Here is a 20,345-nt window from a genome sequence, read left to right on the forward strand (position 1 = left end):
CACATATCCAACTGCATAAAAGACATTTCTGAGTTCTCCCTCCTTCTAGCCACAGTTTTGTCGTTTCCACAGAGGTGCAAGACAGGATATTGCATTAAAAAAAGCCAACAGTGGCGAAAAATGTGACCTGGGCTTGATGTTCAGAAGATTAAAGGACGTATGTGTTCAATCAAAAGCACTGATATGAGACAACAGAATCAAGTTGTTTTTTATGCCAGAGACTCAGAAGACAACAAAGTTACAGTTTCATCAGTTTATTGATTAACTATAAAATATTGAGTTACTAAAACAATTTCAAAGAAACACTGATAAACGTGGTTGCTGTCTGTAAAAAAAAAGAAAAAAACAGTTCCTTACACATATAGTATAGGGTGACAGAATATATCTGGTTTCAGATTTATCTCTAAAATGTACTCTTTTTGCATTTTTACAAGATTAGACGTGTATAAAGTATATTCTGATAGCTTTATCTCCCCTCGACAGTGAAGGATCATTTACAAAACTTAGATGATTTTTCTATGTACTCTCAAAATAATCTTTCTTTTCTGTAACAGGACAATAATGATATTGAAGGAACAGCAGACGAAGAACCAGCCTCCAGTCCACCTCTCTCTCTCTCTCTCTCCCATTCTCTCTTTTGCTCTCTCTCCCATTCCTCTCTCTCTCTAGCAGCTAGCTCCCAGTGCCTGTTAGCAGTATTGCTTGTGAGGCATAGACAATTGTTCAGAGAGGGCAAGCAAGGGGAAATAATTACATTAACTTGCAAAAAACAACAACAAAACAACCCTCAGAAATTAGCAAAATAATCGCAGCCAAAAGACAAAAAAAATGTCAAAGACGAGATACAGTAAAACACAAACGGTGATAAACAACAATAACAACGTACACAAAGTCTTAAAATATATGACACCAAATGAAAATGAAGGCAAAGTGGGGAGTAAGTGTGTGTTTGTGTTGGCCCCTGTACAAAGGCCTAAGGCTGGGCTTTGGATGGAAACGGGGGGCAAGAAGAGATTGGAAGGCAGCAACACACACCTTAAAGGGTTACAAGGGTGTCTATATGTGTGCAGTTGTGTGTGTGTGCGTGCGTGTGTGTACACGTGGTAATAACAGGAGATAAGAGTGTGATGTGTTATCAGTCTCCTTACCTCTACTGCTCACACACACACAGGAAAAAAAAAGTGCTTAGGAGCTCCGGGGGTAAACAAACATTCATAAACGGGCACTTTAACTTGTTACTCTGCAAACACTGGTGTATCCGCGATGCTCCCGTGGCTCAGATACCAACCGGAGATCCACTTTGGACGCCTGTCGCTCACAACTTTTGAACTTTAGGTATCAGCCGACGTGAGAGCAGCATGTTGGGGAGCAGGTGGGGCGTTAGCAGATAAAATTGGAGTCACTTTGTACCTGGTTACAACTTTAAAGACTAATAGACTAGCAGCAAATATCGAACGTTCCATTACTAGATGGCTATCGTGTCTGAATTACATAAATACTGAAATGCTACTGTAATGGTGACTGTTTTTTATCATTTAAAAAGAAAATGCCACAATAACGTCTTACATTTGTCCTCCAGACACCATGCAGCCATCTCAGAGTGAGGAAAAAAACAAAACAGCATGACATAGCCTATAAGACAAATGTAGACAAAACCAAAAGATCTCAAGAGAGTAGAAAATATTAAACCTATTGAATATCAACAAGACAATCTTCCATCTCTGCAGCAAAGCAGAGAAAAGCAAAGAGGGCAACGTGGTTAATAAACACATATATATATACTGTATACCATATACTGATGTGTATGCATTTACACACACACACAGTATACTATATACTGATATATTTGATACAAACTCTATACACAATAATGTAACCGAGTATTCTACGAGCTCAGGAACAACAGGTTGTTTAAACTATAACTCACAAAGACGTTTCCTGGACAACATCAGATTATTTCTCTGCACGTACAGATAATGGAAGGAGTAAACGGGCGACACTGAAGAAAGATTTGGCGTGTCATCGTCATCATCATAAGGCCTGGGAGGGTAAGGCCGCCCGAAACGCTCACAATCCTGAGCTCGACATTCAACAGTCTCCCCTTAAAAACCATTAAAATAGGCACGTAGAAACAACTCACAAGCAGCTAAAAGAACCAAAAGAAAAGACAAATGTGTTGCGAGGGACGTGGTCGTGTCTTAATCTGTGTCTAAAAGGTGAAGGGCGCGTCACCGGTGTGCAGAGGGGGAGTCTGTAAATACTCTAGGAAGACTTCTACGACTCCCAGTGACGGTCTCCTCTGCGGTGGAGCTCATTCAAAGTGCACTCATGTCAAAAAGGTGATTGCTTGGAGGGCAAATGTGATCCTAGAGGGTCGAGATGAACATCCATAAAACAGCAGAAGCAAAAAGAAAAGCAAAGCACATCAAACGCAGGACATTTAGAGGTTGCAAACACTGCAGATGGAATGAGCAGAAAGAGTCGAAGCGCGGACGTCGAGTGTTAAAATTGAATTATGTTGATCTAATCAGCGCTGGCAGCTTCGTGGCGAATAGCAGTGCCACGACCTTGATGCATCTTGGACTGACTGCAGTGTTTACAACCCTGAAAAACACCTTACAAAAAAGAAAAAATCCACCCACTGGGACTCCTACACTGATAACACATCAGCTTGTGTTCTGTGTTGCATTCAGGGACGTAGTTTGCGATCAAATTGGATACTTTTGTTGGCCAAAAAAGTATCCTAGAATGCCTTGAAAAATGGATCACATCTGGAGGATGCACTGCAAAAACTCAAAATCTTACCAAGTCTATTTGTCTTATTTGTAGTCAAAATGTCTCATCCCACTTGATTTAAGATAAATTCACCTAACAGGTGACATTTCAGCAAAATGGAGGGACCTGTTTTAAGACAATGCATCTTAAATATCTTGTTAATTCAAACAATGTTGGAATTATCTTGTTTTGAGTTGGATTTTACAAGAAAACTCAAAATAAGTTTAACCCTCGTGTCGTCCTGCGGGTCAACTGACCCGTTTCAAAGTTTAAAAATGTGGAAAAAAATATATTTTCACAGTGAAATTTTTGATGTCCACATTTTCGGGAAATTTCTGAACATTTTTTGGTCGAAAAAAAGAAATGTTAAAAATGTTTCTTAAGAACATTCACAAAAAAAAAAAAAAAATCAACCAAAATCAATTTCGCTGATTTTGGTTGATTTTAGAAAATATTAGAAGTTTTACTGATATAAAGGTAATCACTTCACATATTTTTAGGATTTTTTCGGAAGATTTTTACTCATTTGTTGAAAATATTTACAAGAATTTTCTTGCCAAATTTGGGGGATTGTTTTAAAATAGAACTTTTATGGGAAACTTAAGGAATTATTGGACTTTTCTTCCTGAAGGTTTTGGAAATTTTCAGAAATTTGGGGAATTTTTTTGCTGATTTTTTTTTTTTTTTAAATTTCACACAAGGAAACAATAGTTTTTTGTTGCCCGTAAATGAGGACAACAGGAGGGTTCATAGATCTCAAATTCGGAGTTTACATGAAAGCAAAAGACTACTTTTGAGTGGCAAAACTGCCTTTCCTAACATGTCTGGCTTATTTTAGGACACCTAAGATTGACAATCTTGGTATAATATAGCTTAAAATAAGTTTCCCAGCTAATTTTAAGCTCTCAATATTTTAAATATATCTTATTTCAAGAAATCTTACCAAGATTTGTTCTATTGGCAGATTTTTTTCCCACTTATTTCAAGTTAAAACTTCCTTGAAATAAGTTTTGTTCCTTGTTTTGAGAGGAGCATTTTTTTCCAGTGTGTGGAGAATCTCTCTTCCTCCAGTGGGATCCATTTCTCAAACTTGGTGCAAAACGGGCAAAAGAAAATCCATCGTTTTGTTTCATAGTGTTCACGGGGTGGATTTTTCCTTTAAAACAAGGAACTCAAAGATGAAAATAAGTTCTTTTGATAGTACGAGTTTCCTTCCTCTCTCTCTTCAGCCTGAGTCTCTAAGGGAGTCAGAAATTTTAGTTGCACACGGACAATTTTCTTTCACCCGCGCTAGGATTGTCAAGGGGAAACTGAAGGGGTTAAGTAAGGAGGATAGACTTTAAGTGTTTTTAAGTGCTCTCTCTCTTATTGGACAGCAACGGAAGGAGTCTACCTCTCTCTTTCCTGTACTCGTTTTCTGTCGGTCTGTCACTCCTGCTGTTCTGTAAGATTACATTTACATGACTGTAACATCACCACGGCAACATCATAATCACAATGTCACACACTCGGCGGCGTGTGCGCGTCCGTCTGCCCGCTCTGCCGCTAGCGGGGGGGGAAGGGAAGGGTGGACGGACCGACACAGGCCGCTCTTCCTGTATCACCATCGTTATTATCATTCACAGTTCATTAAAGCTTCTTGACTGTTTACCTCATTAGAAAAAAGTACTCTGACATAAATCTATTACATGAAAATAAAACACTCAGATTTTCCTCTATATAACGGTGCGTGTTACATGGGGTGAGTATTTACACTTGTGTTTGTGCATGTGTGAGTATATGTTCGTTTATGCGGGGTATATTTACATACAAAAGGAGACCGAAGTGCTCATGCATGCTTCGAAACTTTTCCCATGAACACAACAAGCAAAACAGAATGTGTTAATGAGTGTGTGCAAATGTTTCAGGAGACATTTTCCTTGTAATACTGTCCGTAGTGTCTCCCGTCTCTGTAGTAGTAGCTGTTCGTGACAGTCTGGTTTCTCTCGGTGTCAGAGCAGTTCATTGATTCACGGTTCAGAGAGGATCCATCATGAATGAAAATCAGTGATTAGACCACAGGTTGACTTCTGGTGAGGTCCAAAGTAAGTCGTGACGTGTTTTGGTTTCAGCATCTCCCACTGAGTGTCCGAGTTCGTTCAGCAGATGACTGGAACTCCGTCCGTGTTGAAGATCATGCCGGTGGTGGGTTCATAGGTGCCAGCCAGGTAGTAAAGGTCTTCGCTGTCGGCGTAGCGGCGAGTGTGGGTCATCTGCTCGTACTCCTCCACGCTCACCACCAGGCACTTGTGGCTGACCGTCTGCACGTCGTTCTCATCGCTATGGGACGACTGGTACAGGGCACGCTGCAACACACACACACATTTAAAAAATTACAATTTACTATACATTTGTGATAAAACACCTCCAGGCTGCTGCTGCTTTTCTGCTGCATTCGTCTGTTGTTCTACGGAGCCCCAGAAGTGACTAAATATCAGACAAGATATAACTAGAACACCTGAATGAATGATTAAAAGCAAACGTAGAGGTAAATATAAAGCTACAGTGGTCCCTCATCTATCGCGGGGGTTACATTCCAGACGAAAATCCGCGAAGCGGCGACCATATTTATTTCATTATCTACAGTCAAGCCCCAAATTATTCATAAAATCCCCGACTCTACCTTTAGCCGACAATGTCAACAACACCACTGTCTATAGAGTCTTCTGTGTATTGCTCTATCGTCACTATATGAAGCCAGAATATCTGAACTGAAAACCACAGGTGAAATAAAATTGATTTTCTTCTCACCTCCATGAAGTCTTTCCTCTGGATGGAAGAGTGTAGAGCTGCTGGTAAAGACTGACCACACATCTGATCCCAGTTCTGACAAGAAAATGTTTTCAGGTTAGGAAAAAGCTTGAAACTAATCAAACACTCATTAAACATCAAGAATATTCAGTCTGACAAATGTTTCTTTTTTGAAACAGCTCTGAATGAATCAAGCGTTCAATGCAAATATGATATGGTACATAAACCCGTCTCCACATGGACTCTGTTCCATTAATCTGATGGAAACTAAACGGGTCGGCTGCATGTGTGAATGGGCTCCCTGGTCACTCATTGCAGCAATAACCCGCTATCTTACTAAGTAAGGGCTAGAATCCATTTCCGTACAACTCTCAGCATGGCATAAGTGTGCACTGAGCAGTCACGTTAAAGGATAGACTCTGACAAGCAGCAGTACTTTGAGTTGTGGGAAGTGATTTAGAATCAATTTTTCCAAAATTCAGCACCGATGTTGTACCGTGCCACTCTCCAACAATGTGGGTGGCATGTGTGAACGCAGCCGTGAAGAACACTAACAGATAAGTGACCCGTGTGTGACAGAGGATGAAAGAGAGAATGCTGTCACTTGAACGGATTGTTAAACCCAGTAATGCTCCATTTCTCATGTCTGAAAGCGGCTATTGTGTGTTTATTACATAGCATCACTATATGTTCAGTAAGGAATGAAAAGAAAAAGCTTATCCAACTTAATTTGTCACTCATTTCTTCAGAACTGATCTACTTAGTTACATAAATTTTAGATTTTCATATTTGTTTTATCAAAGGAGCGTCGGCCTTCATGGAGCAAGTGATCATATTGTCTGCACTCATTAAATATGACTAGGGCTGCCCCGAATAGCAATTTCTGGGCTCCGGATATTTGGCCCCGATTGATGATGAATATCCGAATATTCGGTTTGGTTCGTACAAATCGACAAGTCGAATACTGATCGTGCGATAGGAGGGGTTGTAATCCGAATATTCGGCTCTCAAAATACATATTCGGATACCACCGTCACGACCGAATATTCGGGTCCGGCCCTAAATATGACGATAACCCCACCTCTCAGTGAGGTGGAGAAGCGTGGTTTCCAACAAGCCAATCTGCGAAGATCACTCTATATTACAGCACATGACATCGTGGAGTTTGACCAATCAGCAGAGGCCTGGAACATATCAAACTTTCTCTTTTCTCCGAAGTCGGAAAAAGACGGACTTGCGGCTCGCTCCTCTTCCATATTGACGGTCGAAACGCCAAAACTGACCTTGATTTGTTGACAAAGCACACACATTTTACGGTTGAGTAGTTGTGCTAAGTGATGGCATATACATTTCTTGGAATGTTTTTGACCACTAACAGGCAAAGAACCATATATAGTAACTTCACTGACCCTAAACTTCAACATGAAAAATGTAAAAAAAAGTTTAATAAAAGTCTTCTTTCCTCCAATAACACTTTAGGATTGAAATGTTGAATTTCAAAGTATTTCAGTGAGTGCTCCCAGTATAAACTTCTACCTTCTTGTCGGTGAGTTTCTTGCCGGGGTTTGTCTCCTCAGGATGATAGAACCAGTTGACCCTGACCACCATGTTGCTGCCCCAGGACTCCCACATGCTCTGGATGCGGCCGATAAAGGGCAGGTTGGGTCGGCCGGCGGACAGGAACACGGCACAGTCCCCGATCCGGATCATCTCTCGGCCACGCACAATAGCCTTATAGAAGAGTTTCTTAGCCTTGCCCTTCATACCGCGTCTCTGGAGGAGGAAAAACCGTAGAATAAAGTTACAGGATGAAACTTCTTCCTTGAATATTCTTTCTATTTTTGAAAGATTCTTCTCCTGACCTGAGTGGGTTTCCCGAACCACTTCCAAAGCTGTCTGGCTGGAAGGAAAGCAGAAATTTTGGGCCTGTTCTCCACACTGGGAAGTCTCTGACGTTTAGCCAGCTCCTTAGTCGTGGGAAGGTGGACCCCCTCTCTCCGCTTTGGTCTACCCGCCTTCCCCTCTCCTCCGCTGGGCTTTGGTTTTGGAGGGCGTCCTCTCTGCCCGGAGCCCTTTCCAGTGGCTGGTTTAGGAGGTTTAGTGGGAGAAGGAGGAGCAGGAGTGGGAGAGGTCGGAGGGGAGGGAGACTGTGAGGGAGGGTACAGCTTTTCCTCCTCCTCCACTTTTACCTCCACCTCCTTCTTTACCTCCTCCTCTTCTTTTACATTTTCTTTAGGTTTAGTCTGTGCTGGAGGCTTTTGGACCGGGCCTGGCGGAGGCGTAACAGTCCTCTCTTCATCTGAGCTGCAGGAGGAGTCATCAGTGGATGAAGAGGAGGATGAAGATGATGATGAGGAGGAAGACGAGGAGGAACCAGAACAGGATGAAGAGGAGGAGGAGCAGCTTGAGGTGCATTTCTTCTTCTTCATTTTCCCTTTCTCTCCTTCTTCCTCTGACTCTGAGCTGCTGCTACTCTGAGATTCCTCTTTCATTTTTCTCTCCTCTCTCTTCTCTGCCTCCTTTCTCTCCTCTTTTTTACCCTTCTCCTCCCTTGTGTCCATCTCCTGTCCTCTACCTCCATTTCCACGACTCTCTGTCTTCTCTTTAGCCAGTATCGGTGCTTTGTAACCGGAGTCCTTCTCCGGCAGACCAGTCTCTCTATCTGGAGCTCTCACTTTAGTCTTTACCAGTTTCTGATCGTCTGTGTCCGTAGTAATGGGGTTGTGGTCTCGCCTGACTCCCCGACCCTGTAGCAGCATCAGAGCTTTGGTCTTCTTGGTCTTGGGTGAGGTGACGCCTTCGTGGTCGAGCTTCACAAGGGGCTCTGCAGACAGACTCTTTCGTCTCACTTCAGTTTGCCCAGGACTGGGTTTGGGTCTGGAGATGGAGCTGGGTCTGGAGGACAACTGATTGGTTGGCATCTTCAGTTTGGGTCTGGGGGTAGACGATGGCGACAACGAAGATGACGATGATGAAGGTCGAGGAGTCAGAGAAGAGTTAGATTTGCTCGTTGATGGTCTAGAGATGGGGCTGGGCAGAAGTCCAGAGCTGAGGCTGGGCCTGGAGCCGCTATGATGCTCCGAAGAGGGTTTGGATTTGGGTGAGGAGGCAGGAGTGGGTCTGGGCGTGGACGAAGCGCTGGGCTTGGGTGGGGCAGATGAAGCCGTCATGCTGGGACGAGGCATGGGCCTGTTGGTGGTGGGACTCACGGTGATGTTTGTCTCTTTTTCTCTGCGCTGGCTGTTGTATGAGCTGAGGTTGGGCTCGCTGTACAGATCCACAGTCAGGACCTTTCCATAGGTGGAGGGGTAGAGGGAGGAAGGGAGAGGGCGGGACGCTTTCGGAGCAGGAGGCTGCGCTGAGCTGCTCTTCCTGGGCACCGGGTTGGGAAGTGTAGGGCTACTCGTCGGGGACGTAGTGGAGCTTTTGTTGCTTGGTTTAGTCTGGGTTCCCATTGTTGGACGGGATGCAGGCCGGGGCTTCTCCTGAGCCGGTTTCTGGACAGAGGAAGGCCTCTCTTGGGCAGGCTTGACTTGAGCCTGGGGTCTCTCTGTGGGCTGGGTGGAGGAAGGTGGAGGTTCAGTTTTCTCCCGGACATCTGGGTTTAAGGAAGTGTCTGGTGGTAAAAAAGAAAAAACAGCAAAAAATAAATTTATGTAATAACTTGCTGCAACTGGGCTTGAGCTGGAAGTGCTGACATTTTCATTGTGTGGCTTCATGGTTTTAGCCTCACATGCTGAGCAGGGCAGAGAAATCAGCAAGGAAACATTTTCCAAAATGAAAACATTACATTCAAGAAGTGCTTACCCGGCCACAACACAGCCAGCGTCAGCAAATCAGACAAGCACCCTGCCTTATATTACAGCTCGTGTTATAGTCTCTGAGCTCAACAGAACAAAAAAAGCAGCTGCGGAGCAAATTCATTAAAGTGATATCAGAGAGGACAGACCGAGATCTGAGATATGAGAAGAAAGATGTGGCTGAACCTTGAGCTATTTTCTGTTGGTGCTGTGGTTCTAAAAAGATGGCTTATTAAAAAAAGAGAACATTTTGGGTTTTAGCTCTTTTCAATAAATACACACGTGGACAAAATTGTTGGTACCCCTCAGTTAAAGAAGGAAAAACCCACAATTCTCACTGAAATCACTTGAAACTCACAAAAGTAACAATAAATAAAAATTTATTGAAAATTAAATAATCAAAAACAGCCATTACTTTTGAATTGTTGATTAACATAATTATTTAAAAAAACAAACTAATGAAACAGGCCTGGACAAAAATGATGGTACCTCTATAAAAGATTGAAAACTATTTGACCAGAGTGACATGATTAACTCAGGTGTGTCATTTAATTGACATCACAGGTGTTTCCAAACTCATAATCAGTCAGTCTGCCTATTTAAAGGGAGACAAGTAGTCACCCTGCTGTTTGGTGAAAAGGTGTGTACCACACTGAACATGGACAACAGAAAGCGAAGGAGAGAATTGTCCCAGGACATCCGAAAAAAAATTATAGACAAACATCTTAAAGGTAAAGGCTATAAGACCATCTCTAAACAGCTTGAAGTTCCTGTGACAACAGTGGCTCATATTATTCAGAAGTTCAAGACCCACGGGACAGTAGCCAACCTCCCTGGACGTGGCCGCAAGAGGAAAATTGATGACAAATTGAAGAGACGGATCGTTGGAATTGTATCCGAAGAGCCCAGAGCAACCTCCAAAGAAATTAAAGGTGAACTCCAAGGCCAAGGTACATCAGTGTCAGATCGCACCATTCGTCGTCGTTTGAGCCAAAGTGGACTTCATGGGAGACGACCAAGGAGGACACCACTGCTGAAAAAAACTCATAGAAAAGCCAGACTGGAATTTGCAAAAATGCATGTTGACAAGCCACAAAGCTTCTGGGAGAATGTCCTTTGGACAGATGAGACCAAACTGGAGCTTTTTGGTAAGGCACATCAACTCTATGTTCATAGACTCAAAAACCAAGCATACGAAGAAAAGAACACTGTCCCTACGGTGAAACATGGAGGAGGCTCAGTAATGTTTTGGGGCTGCTTTGCTGCATCTGGCACAGGGTGTCTTGAAAGTGTGCAAGGTACGATGAAATCTGAAGACTATCAAGACATTCTGGAGAGAAATGTGCTGCCTAGTGTCAGAAAGCTTGGTCTCAGTCGCAGGTCACGGGTCTTCCAACAGGACAACGATCCAAAACACACAGCCAAAAACACCCAAGAATGGCTGAGAGAAAAGCGTTGGACTATTCTAAAGTGGCCTTCTATGAGCCCAGATCTGAATCCCATTGAACATATGTGGAAGGAGCTGAAACATGCCATTTGGAGAAGACACCCATCAAACCTGAGACAACTGGAGCTGTTTGCTCATGAGGAGTGGGCCAAAATACCTGTTGACAGCTGCAGAACGCTCATTGACAAATACAGAAATCGTTTAATTGCAGTGATTGCCTCAAAAGGTTGTGCAACAAAATATTAAGTTATGGGTACCATCATTTTTGTCCAGCCCTATTTCATTAGTTTGTTTTTTTAAATAATTATGTTAATCAACAATTCAAAAGTGATGGCTGATTTTGATTATTTAATTTTCAATAAATTTTTATTTATTGTTACTTTTGTGAGTTTCAAGTGATTTCAGTGAGAATTGTGGGTTTTTCCTTCTTTAACTGAGGAGTACCAACAATTTTGTCCACGTGTGTATGTTTAAAACAAAGACAGCAACAAACCACATCGGACTCATTTCTATTAGTATTCCTGACAACAAACAAATAATGTTTTCCTTTTTTTAAATGGATAAATAAGCAACACAGTGCCCTTCCACAGTGAGCACTGAGCCAAATAATGTACAATCTTATCTTTACTGTTTATGATGATATGTAGACACATTTGGCTCCAGTGTGTACAGTCCTTTACTGGTCCCATAGGGGCACTCAAGAAGGGAAACTTTCTTTGTCAGTTATTTCTGTGATACTGTACTTAATGCGACCAACTATTTCAGTGATAAAATAAGCAATCTCTGAGTAGGACATGCAATGGGAAAGAGCAGTGATGTTACACTCAAGTTTTGGTTCTTGAACACGAGCCAACTGCATCCGTTTCTGGACGTCAGATTTTTACTCACTGGAAGCTATTTTTTTGGTGCAACATAACATCTTTTATGGAAAAAGGACAACCATGGCTAGGGGTAGAGAGGACTCAAAATGACTTATGTAAAGAACAGTTGCATGCAAAATTATTCAACCTCCCTGACATTTTTGACATTCTGGCAAAATGTGATGCTGAATGATGCTTCCAACAGTGTCTCTGAGAACATTCAAGAGCTTGGAAATCTTCTGGTACCCATTTCCTTTCTTGTGCAAAACAACTGTCTGCTCTCTAAACGTCAAGGACATCTCTCTGGTCTTAACCACATTTCATGCAAGAGGCGTATGGGGAGTATTGACACAAAGTGTTCTCATTTTATAGACATGAGTATTACTCAGTGTTTAGCATGTGTCTCAGATGTATGGCATGTATTTACCTAGAAGTGTTTATAGGGGGTTGAACAAAAAAGTTGAAATTTTGGATGGATTATGAATTAAATCTTAATTTTTGCTTTGGTATCATATTTCAGTAAGCTAACTGTTCACTTCTTTTATGATTTAATAATTGCCTGCAGTTGTAATGGTGATTATTTTGCCAGAATGTCAAAAATGTCAGTGGGGTGGAATCATTTTGCATGCAACTATATAATGTTCTGCTTTTATTAACCATTCTGTCCGTCTAGGAGCAGCTTGTTTAGCTCACCAGGTTTGCGCTTTGGTTTGCGACCAGGTTTTCCTTTGATCTTCGGCGTGGTCTCCTCTGGCTTTGTTCCTGCCTCTTTGCCCTCCTTGCTGCATTTGCGGACCCTCCTCCTGGAACAGCTGGCCACGAGCAACGCAGGGGACGGCTCAGCGCCTGGACAGAGGAAGAGTTCACGTTGTTTATGTGGCTCAAAGGACTTAAACTACATGCTTCTTACACTTGAAAACAAAAAACAACTTTCTAAATGAACGCACAAAGTTGTTTGTCACATTTGTTGTTTTAACTTCTCAGCTGAGCCAAGGTGTGTTTCTATTTAGGACACAATTATGCGAGTGTGTCATGTTTTTTTTTTACCTCATGAAGCATAAACACGCTGCAAACATCTTATTTGCCAAAATGAATATATTTATGCCAGCCTCTGGTGTGCAGAGACAGAAGCGCCCACAGAGAAAAAGACTAATGTAACGCAGCGTCTTTACATTTTTTATGAAGCAAAGTGCTTCGTATTGTTAATCCCCTTTGGAAGCCCCATTGTCTTTACTGTACTTGAAATGAACAACCATTTAGTCTAAACCAGTGGTTAGTTCAGGGAGACACGTGGGACACACGTGTTAGACACAACACACACTCAACAGTGCAAAAACCAATGAATAGTTGTGTGTTAGCAGTGCTGCGAAAACGGATAAAATTACGACTATAACTGAATGTGAAAGTGTGTGCATGTGGGTCTTTGTTTTGTGTGTTCACTGTTCTTGTTCCCTAAGAAAAATGTTATTGAACTGTCCAAAAACTGTGTGTGTGTGTGTGTGTGTGTGTGTGTGTGTGTGTGTGTGTTCTTGTACTTGCTACATTGTGAGTACCATTTTCTGCATTTAACTATCAAAGTGAGGACATTTTTACAAAGTGAGGACATTTTTACAAAGTGAGGACATTTTGGCCGGTCCTCACTTTGAAACAGCCATGTTTGAGGGTGAAGACTTGTTTTTAGAGAACAGGTATGAATTGAGGTTTGGTTAGGGTTAGGGTAAGGATTAAGTTTAGACAATCAGTTGTGATAGTTAAGGTTAGGGTAAGGCTCTAGGAAATGCATTATGCCTATGGATGTCCTCACTAAGATAGAAGTACAAACATGTGTGTGTGTGTGTGTGTGCGTGTGTGTGTGTGTGTGTGTGCGTGTGCGTGTGCTCACAGTGGATCTTGTAGTCTGGCGGCAGCAGTCTGATGTGGGAAAGGGGGATTCGGCCTGTGTCGCCATCGTCAAACTCCACAGTGATGAGATCATCGTTCTCATCAATATCTGAACTTCCTATTTGGAAAAATGCAACAGATTAAAAACGGCTAATACAACACTTGTTTTTTTTAATGTGAACTGCAATATTGTTTCCCGTTGTTCACTAATATAACTGAAGGTGTGAAACAAGAACCCAGCTATGTTTCTACGACCATCTGCGTTTTACATTTCTTCGTCAAACCAGCTACAATTAAACTGTTGACGTTATTTGTTCATGAATTCTACTACATGGATGATGTGTGTGTGTATCGTACCATTGACAACAGTGCCGGGGTACAGACAGCGGTACTGCTGGCTCCAGTAGGCAGCGATGCGGGTGCCCTCTGGGAGATAGCGCACGGATGGAGGCTTCACATCAATGATCTGCGCATATGAAATGAAGAACTCTCAGATGTGAAGATAACACCACAGTTTATTTCACCTGGCACAAGGACACAACGCTTTCACTTCTCCAACTCATTAGTGTGGCTTACATCTCATGTTTCAGGTATAGAGAAGGAAGCGACATGTATTATAAATTTAGAGGGTCCATATGTAAGAAATACTAGTGTAATGACCCTGGGTGTCTGTTCAGAAGGGGCTGTCGTAACCTTTTGATGCACAACATGGGTCGAAAGATACCCATATTCCATTGAGTATGGCTCACTTTCAACAACCCATGTTGTGCATCAAAGGGTTAAAATAATCGACCAACTGCTCATCCAAACTACCTCACATCTGCTAACATTCAAACTCTAATTATCTGATGCCAAATTAGATGTAACCCACACCGTCCGTCTTTACAAGGCTTCGAATATAATCTAGTCTAGTCCTGCATCTCATGAATATTTCTTGATAAATCTAACAATAGTTTTTCTTCAATTATTATAACAGCTAATTTATGTTATCTTATCATCACCATCATCTGGGTCAATATATAATTGAAGGATTTTTGAAGTCCATGGAATATATCTTGCATACATTTTTATTAAAAGTAAAACAAATAATGTTTTTATGTTCATTATGATCATGTCTTTGCAAATTCCATAATGATTTATTATGGAAATAATCCCTTATTCATAAAAATGACTGCATATCACTAAAACGTCAACTAAATGACCGTCCCAATTTAAAAACAACCACCTTCTAATCAGTTAAACAATAATAAAATGAGCTTATCCAAAAGTTGTTTTGATTGTGTTCTTTTTATTAAGTTGAGAAAGTAAAGAATAACAACTGATTGTGGTGTGCTTTTTTTAATGTTTCTAAAGAACCGCTTATTCCCACTACTTCAGTCATACCCTCACCATGTTTAAAGCAGATCGGATGAGCGGCTGTCGAGATATGCAAAGAACACACGCCCACACAAAAGCATATAGAGACAGGAAGATTCTTCAGTTTATTAATGAGATCCAGTCTACTCACCGCCTCCTGAAGCAGTTGTTCCAAGCAGTAGATGTGCGGTCGGTTCCCTCTCTCCCCCTCCACCACCACGCTGTATCTACAGGGAGGAATTGTGGGAGAAAGGGCCACGGGGTCAAACATTTGGGGTCACTGTGGAAGAGCCATCGCTATAAACAACACAGTCTCTGGAGCTACAGCAGCTGACGAGTCCTTATCTTGATACTGACTGCTTTGATGTCCAGCAGAATGTCGTCTTTTACAAACTACCTCCATGGAACAGCTCACAGAAACTATGCTAGTGCTTTAATTTGTTTCTTGTCCATTGACGAAGAAACTCTGAATCATCAGCTAAAGGACCTAAATGGTGTATTTGATGTTTCCATGTTTATCCAAGTAAAAGAAAAGGGCCACACTTAGGCAGATAAGCCGATTTGTATTCTCTTGTTGCAGCAGATAAAACAATGGCACTGACGATTTAACTGGTCTGTGCAGCTGGTTTTCGTAGTGTTAAAATGTAAATTAATATTTTTTCCCTGTGAGTTTATCGGTATTATCTGTAATTTAACAGGGGAAATCTCTAAAACAAAAGTCAAAAGTTATGTATATTAAGGCTTAAATAAAGTAAATATCCGTTAAAAAATACATGTATGGCTCATTTAAACACAATAAAGAAAGAATACTGCATTTTTTCAGCAATTGTCTGTAAAGTCATAGTTAAAAAAATATTTATCCAATTTCAGTTCTTAAAGTAGATCATTTAAATTTCAAATAACAGCAAATTTCTGTAAAATACAGTCTAAAGTCTCTTCATTAAATATTAAGCTGCAATCAACAGCAGCTTAGCTTAGCATGAAGAGTGAAACACGGGGAATGGCTGGATTATATTTGGCTACAACCAAAGAAAATAAAAGGTGCCCAACAGCAACCTTGAAGCTTACCAAGAAATACTATAACTCTCCTTTGTTTATTAAAAACAATTACCACTTTTGGTTTTGTCACGAAAGCACAACAGACAGAAGATTTTAAATTAAATGAATGACCTATTGATACCAGATCTTCTTAAATTTTTGTAAAACTATTTATTTTTCTGTTTTAATTAGTTATTTTATTACACTTTTGTCATACTGCATGACTTCTCTCCACTTCTAGCCATGGTTGTTCTGTCTCCATAGCGGTCCAAGGCTTTATTTTGCATTGAAAAATTGTAAAAAAAAAAAAAAAAAGTCTGCAAAAAATGACCAGAAACTGCTTCGTGTTCAAAGGCTTTAACGTTGCAGATCAGTCAGTGTGGTTTTCTTGTGTCGACTCACATGTCTGGGGAGTGTACAGTGTTCACATGTCCTGCGTACAGTAGTTGGTCGTCCATCGGGATCAAAACTCTGAGTCCGTCCACCAGAGAATCCTTATCCAGCACACACTGCACTGGAGCTGAAGCATAAAAGCACAAGGCATCAATAGTCATATGGGTAATTATCTACTGGAAAGTGGCGGTTGTTGTCTGAGTGTACTGACCAGGGGTGGAGGACCTCTCTGAAACGCTGTTGCTTCGCGCTGGGAGAAGTTCGTCTTCGCTGAAGCTGCTGTCTTGGTTGGGCTCAAAGTCTTCATCTGCCGCCATGCTCTCCATCAGCCGACTCACCGCGCCCCTGGAATGCTGCACAAACACAAACATATTTCTTTAGATTCTGCAAATCAAAATGATATTTTCTGAAACATTCAGTAAATGAAATAATTCCTAGAAGCATCTGACTGTGGAGTGAAGCTGGCTCGGGCTACCTAAGGTTCATTTGTGGCAGCCCACCAAACTACCAGACTGACACCACAAATGAGCTTTTCAAAGTCAAACAGTAGCATATTACAACACTTATGCTGTTGAACACACCATGTTCTCTGCCGTTTCGCCACCACAAAAGAACCCTGCGCACACTTCGACTGCACTTAGTGTTTCCAAAACAAGCACGAGTTTTGGCTGGCGGCAGATGGTGAGGAATACAACACTTTGGCAGAAATCGCACAATGCAGGAGGTTTACTTTTTTTTTCTCAGTAACAAAACAACACTGCTAAATACAACAGAAGCTAACAGTTCGTTTGTTGAGACTGCTTACTTTGTGTGCATGTGTTTAAGTAACACAGCAAGACAGAGAGCAAAGTGAGCGCACATTTAGGGCTAATAACTGGGTTAATATATAACTGTGGGGCTTTTTGTAGCATAGTTGACATTTCTGCTGTTTTCAGGCCTAAAATCAACATGGCCGCCTGTAACCAAACACCACATGGCATTTTTACACAAAGATTCTTCTAAATATTATATATACAATTGAGTAAAATTGAAAGTTATTTCTAAAGATATTGTAGTAAACCTGTTGACATGCCATAAATCCACACTTGACTCACACACTACTTTATATTAAATAACTCAGAAAGCCTTGGAGTCTTGCCAGTCTTCTCTTTAGGAGGAAATGACATCATGTGCAGCAGGTCATGCGATCTGGAAGTAACACACTTTCTTGAGAGGTGTTTTTGTAATGGGGAACTTAGATGAAAGTGATTTCTCAGACACAGATCCAATTTGTTATTTTCCATATAAAAGTTGATATACTGCCAAAAAAGAAATATCTGTCATTATTATCTCAACTTAATAAAAAGAACACGTTATTTTTTTGACATTTTAGTGATATCCAGTCATTTTTTTATTAATAAGTGGTTGTTCCCATTATAAAAATGATGGAATTTGTAAAGACATGATCATAATGAACAAAAAAACATTTTTTTACTTTAAATAAAAAATATATGAAAGATATATCCAATGGACTTCAAAAGTCCCTCAATTATGTACTGACCCAACTATTCAGGTTTTTGTCCTTGTTAGGATAATAAAGTTCAGATCCATAATGACTGATTAATCATGTAACTAACCTCTCTGGCTTTGGCCTTGGCTTTTGGTTGGCTCTTGCGCACTGGGCTGAGGCTCAGAGCTGGAGGGCTGTCTGTGATCGGACTGCATAAGGTGGACGGGCTCACAGGCAGAGGAGAGTCCTTTAGCTTCTTTTTCTGCTTTTTAAAAGTCACAACACACAGCGTTAGGGCATGCATATGAATGAATGACTGCACTAAGGCTCTGCTGGACAGATTTGCATCTTCACGCATGCATGCACACGCACACACGGACTCTAAGGGTGGGTGCTGCCAAGCTGCCTGCAGTTGTCCTTTCTTGTCAGCAACACGACACAGACAGCAGGGGAGTGCTGCAGCGACTGAAGTACTGGAAAACCCTGCTGGCACTCTAACACACACTTTAACACACACTCGCAAACAAGTCAACAGAGACAAAAGGATGCGAAGGAACCGGAGTCTGAGGGAGAAAGAGAGAAAGTAAAATGCTAACAGAAAAGACAGAATATGTGGGAAAAGGAGAAGAGAAGAAAGAGTGCGTTTGTTTCGCTATTCGAGGGAATAACCAAGCAATGAATAATTGACATACTTTGACCACATCTTTCCCTTCTCGGCTGGGTGGAGTGGGTTTGGGTCTTGAGGCGGGCTTCGGGGTAAGAGAGGGGGCCGAGCCAGTGGAGGAGCTCTGACTGGTGGGGGCAGAGGCTGACACCGGCATCTGATTGGCTGACGTGGTGGCATCGTGGAGGAAAATCCTCTCGCTGCGTCTGCGGTTCCAACCCTCATCCTCGCTGAAGCCTCCGAAGCTGGAGCTGGCGGAGAGGTCGTAACTGAATCTCCGTGGCGACCGAGGCGAGGGGCGTGGTTTAGGCAGAGGCTTCCGTTTGACCTGCAGCGCTTCATCTCGCTTAGTGGGGCTACTCTGGTCGATGCGGCGGGTTGCCGGGGGCAAAAGGGGCAGCTCTGGGATGGAGCGTTTTCCATGCAGCAGAGAGGGGAACTTCCTCAGCCTCAAGTCTGAGCCGGAGTCTGACCACTCACACTCAGACGAACCTGACAGAGGAGAGAAAAGGGTCACACACACGCACAACGTCAAGCAAATAATAAACCAAGGTATTAGATTTTCTGAAATCAATATTCAAGCGAATAAGACTATTGATCAATTTGAAACTAATACATAATTCAGGATGGACTCATTATGTGCACCCTGATGTGACAATTAGAAATTAATTAAAATTTAACCAGGAATCGATAAGAAAATGCTAAACAAATGCTCTGGCAGTGAACCTACTCAACCGCAAAGATTGCAATTATAGAGGGGAATGCATTCAGGGGAGTTTGTGCAGTGAACAGCACTAATAAGGATATTAGAAAACGCATCGCTTTTTTTGCTGCTTCTTTTTTCCATCCATATTCCACATTTTTTTGCAGTAACATCACACTCTGTCACACACACATCTGATTTGCTTTACCCAGAGTGCTTTGCCTGCTGCAGTGTTTGCCATCATGGAGGAGGTTCAAAGGGGCGGAGCTAACGGGGAGCGCACTCGCCGCAAACCGGGCCAGCAGACCTAGTCCGCTCTCCTCGCAGCCGACGTCATCCGAATCAGACTCCTCTTCTTCCTCCTCATCCTCAGAGGTTTCTGCAGCAGAGAAAAGATTGTCAGCTCAGAGACATATGTTGTAGCAGCATGGGTCTGGGCCAGAGGTCAAATCACTTCCTACTGTCTCTACCACCTAGAGTACCTTAGAGAAGATGAATTAACCAAAGAAATTACACTATCATTACAGCAACCTGGACTTTAGAGTAACCATTTGTCTACACAAGCACACCACAATCATACTCTTTAACATGTAGTCTGCGGGTATACACTGTCCCAAAACACTGTAGCCTCCTTTCATACTCTAAACATGTATAAGCAAGATGGAGCAGCAAAGTTCTACGATATAAATGCATGCGAGCTCCACTGATGACAGAAATGCACACAATCTGCTGTGACTGAGAGCCAAGATACCATTTATCACTGAAAAATAAACCTTCAGAGACTGTGACAGAAGTAAATAAAAGAGCAAAATAACTGCTGGTCTTCCTCTAAAAAGGCAGCAGAGTACCCAAAAAGGCCGAGGCGTACACACACACACACTCACTCACAAATACACTGCAGCATACTGCCAGTTAGCTGTGTGTCGCTAGCAGTTAGTAGACAGGTCCTTGGCAGCAGATGAACAGGAGGAGTGCCTCCTCAGGGGTTAGAGTGTTAACATTTAGAGTGGATGCACAGTGCAAGGTCAATTTTACTACAATCCAGTTTCATTATTTTGTACTTTTAAATGTGTAAAGAATAAATAAGACTTTTGAGACCAGGATGAAAGCCAGCGTCTCACTGGATTGAAAGTTTCAAGGTTGGTTTGA

General features: G+C 41.9%; 1 protein-coding gene across 2 annotated transcripts in view; it reads right to left on the minus strand.

Annotated features, from left to right (window-relative positions):
* Nucleotides 1-238: 238 nt before the first annotated feature.
* Nucleotides 239-20,345, minus strand: part of tnrc18 (trinucleotide repeat containing 18) — a 72,832-nt gene continuing 52,725 nt past the window's right edge. Inside the window, exons 18-30 of one of the 2 annotated variants that reach the window (XM_022207823.2) lie at nt 19,405-19,575; nt 18,522-18,985; nt 17,957-18,091; nt 16,552-16,693; nt 16,350-16,467; nt 15,061-15,136; nt 13,911-14,019; nt 13,555-13,671; nt 12,366-12,518; nt 7,428-9,181; nt 7,102-7,338; nt 5,566-5,640; nt 239-5,120 (exon numbers count right to left, since the gene is read on the minus strand). In XM_022207823.2, coding sequence (XP_022063515.2) covers nt 4,914-5,120; nt 5,566-5,640; nt 7,102-7,338; nt 7,428-9,181; nt 12,366-12,518; nt 13,555-13,671; nt 13,911-14,019; nt 15,061-15,136; nt 16,350-16,467; nt 16,552-16,693; nt 17,957-18,091; nt 18,522-18,985; nt 19,405-19,575 — 3,758 coding nt within the window. In that variant the 3' untranslated portion in view covers nt 239-4,913. Of the gene's footprint in view, nt 5,121-5,565; nt 5,641-7,101; nt 7,339-7,427; nt 9,182-12,365; nt 12,519-13,554; nt 13,672-13,910; nt 14,020-15,060; nt 15,137-16,349; nt 16,468-16,551; nt 16,694-17,956; nt 18,095-18,521; nt 18,986-19,404; nt 19,576-20,345 lie in introns of both variants that reach the window. The other variant, XM_022207822.2, reaches the window with a different exon arrangement.

Source organism: Acanthochromis polyacanthus, chromosome 21, assembly GCF_021347895.1.
Source record: "Acanthochromis polyacanthus isolate Apoly-LR-REF ecotype Palm Island chromosome 21, KAUST_Apoly_ChrSc, whole genome shotgun sequence".
NCBI classification, from domain to species: Eukaryota; Metazoa; Chordata; class Actinopteri; family Pomacentridae; genus Acanthochromis; species Acanthochromis polyacanthus.